This window comes from Poecilia latipinna, unplaced genomic scaffold, assembly GCF_001443285.1.
Source record: "Poecilia latipinna isolate Pla-1442-1.1 unplaced genomic scaffold, P_latipinna-1.0 Scaffold8095, whole genome shotgun sequence".
Taxonomy (NCBI): domain Eukaryota; kingdom Metazoa; phylum Chordata; class Actinopteri; order Cyprinodontiformes; family Poeciliidae; genus Poecilia; species Poecilia latipinna.
In genome coordinates, this window is record NW_015120711.1 from 1 (window position 1) to 1398 (window position 1398).

General features: G+C 39.7%; 1 protein-coding gene across 1 annotated transcript; it reads right to left on the minus strand.

The window, feature by feature from the left end:
• Positions 1-7: 7 nt before the first annotated feature.
• LOC106944327 (oocyte zinc finger protein XlCOF8.4-like) lies at positions 8-834 on the minus strand (the record flags this gene model as incomplete). Its single annotated transcript, XM_015027479.1, has 1 exon — positions 8-834. A coding segment is annotated over exon 1 (819 nt), but the record flags the coding sequence as incomplete, so codon positions are not given.
• Positions 835-1398: the final 564 nt, after the last annotated feature.

Below are 1398 nucleotides of genomic sequence, written 5' to 3' on the forward strand. Positions count from 1 at the left end.
GTGTGAACCTTTTTTTGCATGATTCGCATGAAAAAGGTCTCTCCCCTGTATGAATTCGCTTATGGTCATTTAAATCTCTATTTCGTGAGAAAGTTTTTCTGCATAATTCGCATGAAAAAGGCCTCTCGCCTGTATGAATTTTCTTGTGGACTTTCAAATCACTAATTCGACAGAAACTTTTTCCACATGTTTCACATGAAAAAGGTCTCTCACCAGTGTGGGTTTTGTAATGGTTTTTCAACTTCCACCGTTGTGTGTAACATCTCCCACAAATGTCACATTTGTAAGATTTTTTCTTTGTGCCAATATCAGACTGACTCTCTGACTCAGAGGAGCTGCTTCCTTCCTGATCTTTGCTCTCAACCACTGGAGAGACACGAAGGGAAAGCTGCTCTGTTCTTGTCTCTTCTTCACTCATATCATCTCCCTGAAGAGTAGAAGTCTCAATCAAAGCAACAACCTGCTTCTGGACAAGCTGCTCTCCCTCCTGACTGCTGCAGAGGTCCTTCTGGTCCTGTCCAGTTGGTAAATGTTCTGGTGGCTGCTGTTCATGTTGAAGCACTGAAGAATCTAGCTCCTCTTTTCTTATATAAGTTAGTGGATATTCCAATTCCTCATGTTTGAGCAGTGTAGGGTCTGGCTCATCCTCTTCTTTTTTAATCCATTTTGGTTCTAGTCCCATCTGTTCCTCTTCAGTCCACTGATGTACTTTCTCGTTATGATTGAACTTGTTTGCCAGGCTGAAGTCTTGTTGAATGCCAGAAGCTTCTTCCTCATAGGAGACACTTGGCTGTTGGAGGTCTGTGGGAACACAGGATGACGTCATTAATATAATTTAATTGATGACTATCTCATGGATCATCCTCGTTCAATACTTTACTGTTAAAAACTGGTGTTTTTCATTTTTTGCAACAGACGCAGCTTGGTCTCTCAAATTCACATTAAAATGTATTAATATTCAATTTAACAGTCTTGAGGATTTTGCACTTTTAGCTTCAGCTGGATTAAGACAGGATTACAGTTTTGCTTTGCTAGATCACGGCTGTGCAACCTGCAGCTCTGTTACTCACTTAATATTATTTAAGAATTGAAAGGTGGCTATACTCTTAAATATCTAAGTAAAAGAAATAACGCACAGAGACGTAGTTCTTGCTGCTAGGCCATAGACGAGCCGGAGATTTATTACACTACCACGGATTCCTCATTACAGTTTCTTCAATTATTTCAGTACTCCAAAAAATCTTCCAAAGTTTCAACAAAAATCTCTCAGAAGTCTTAACATCAACCTCTTTTATACCTTTTTATCTTCATCAGGGTGTGTTGGAAAGTTTCAACCAATGGCGTGCTACTGTTTTGCAGAAAGATTCTGGCACGCTTTATACTGAGTGTGTATTGGAC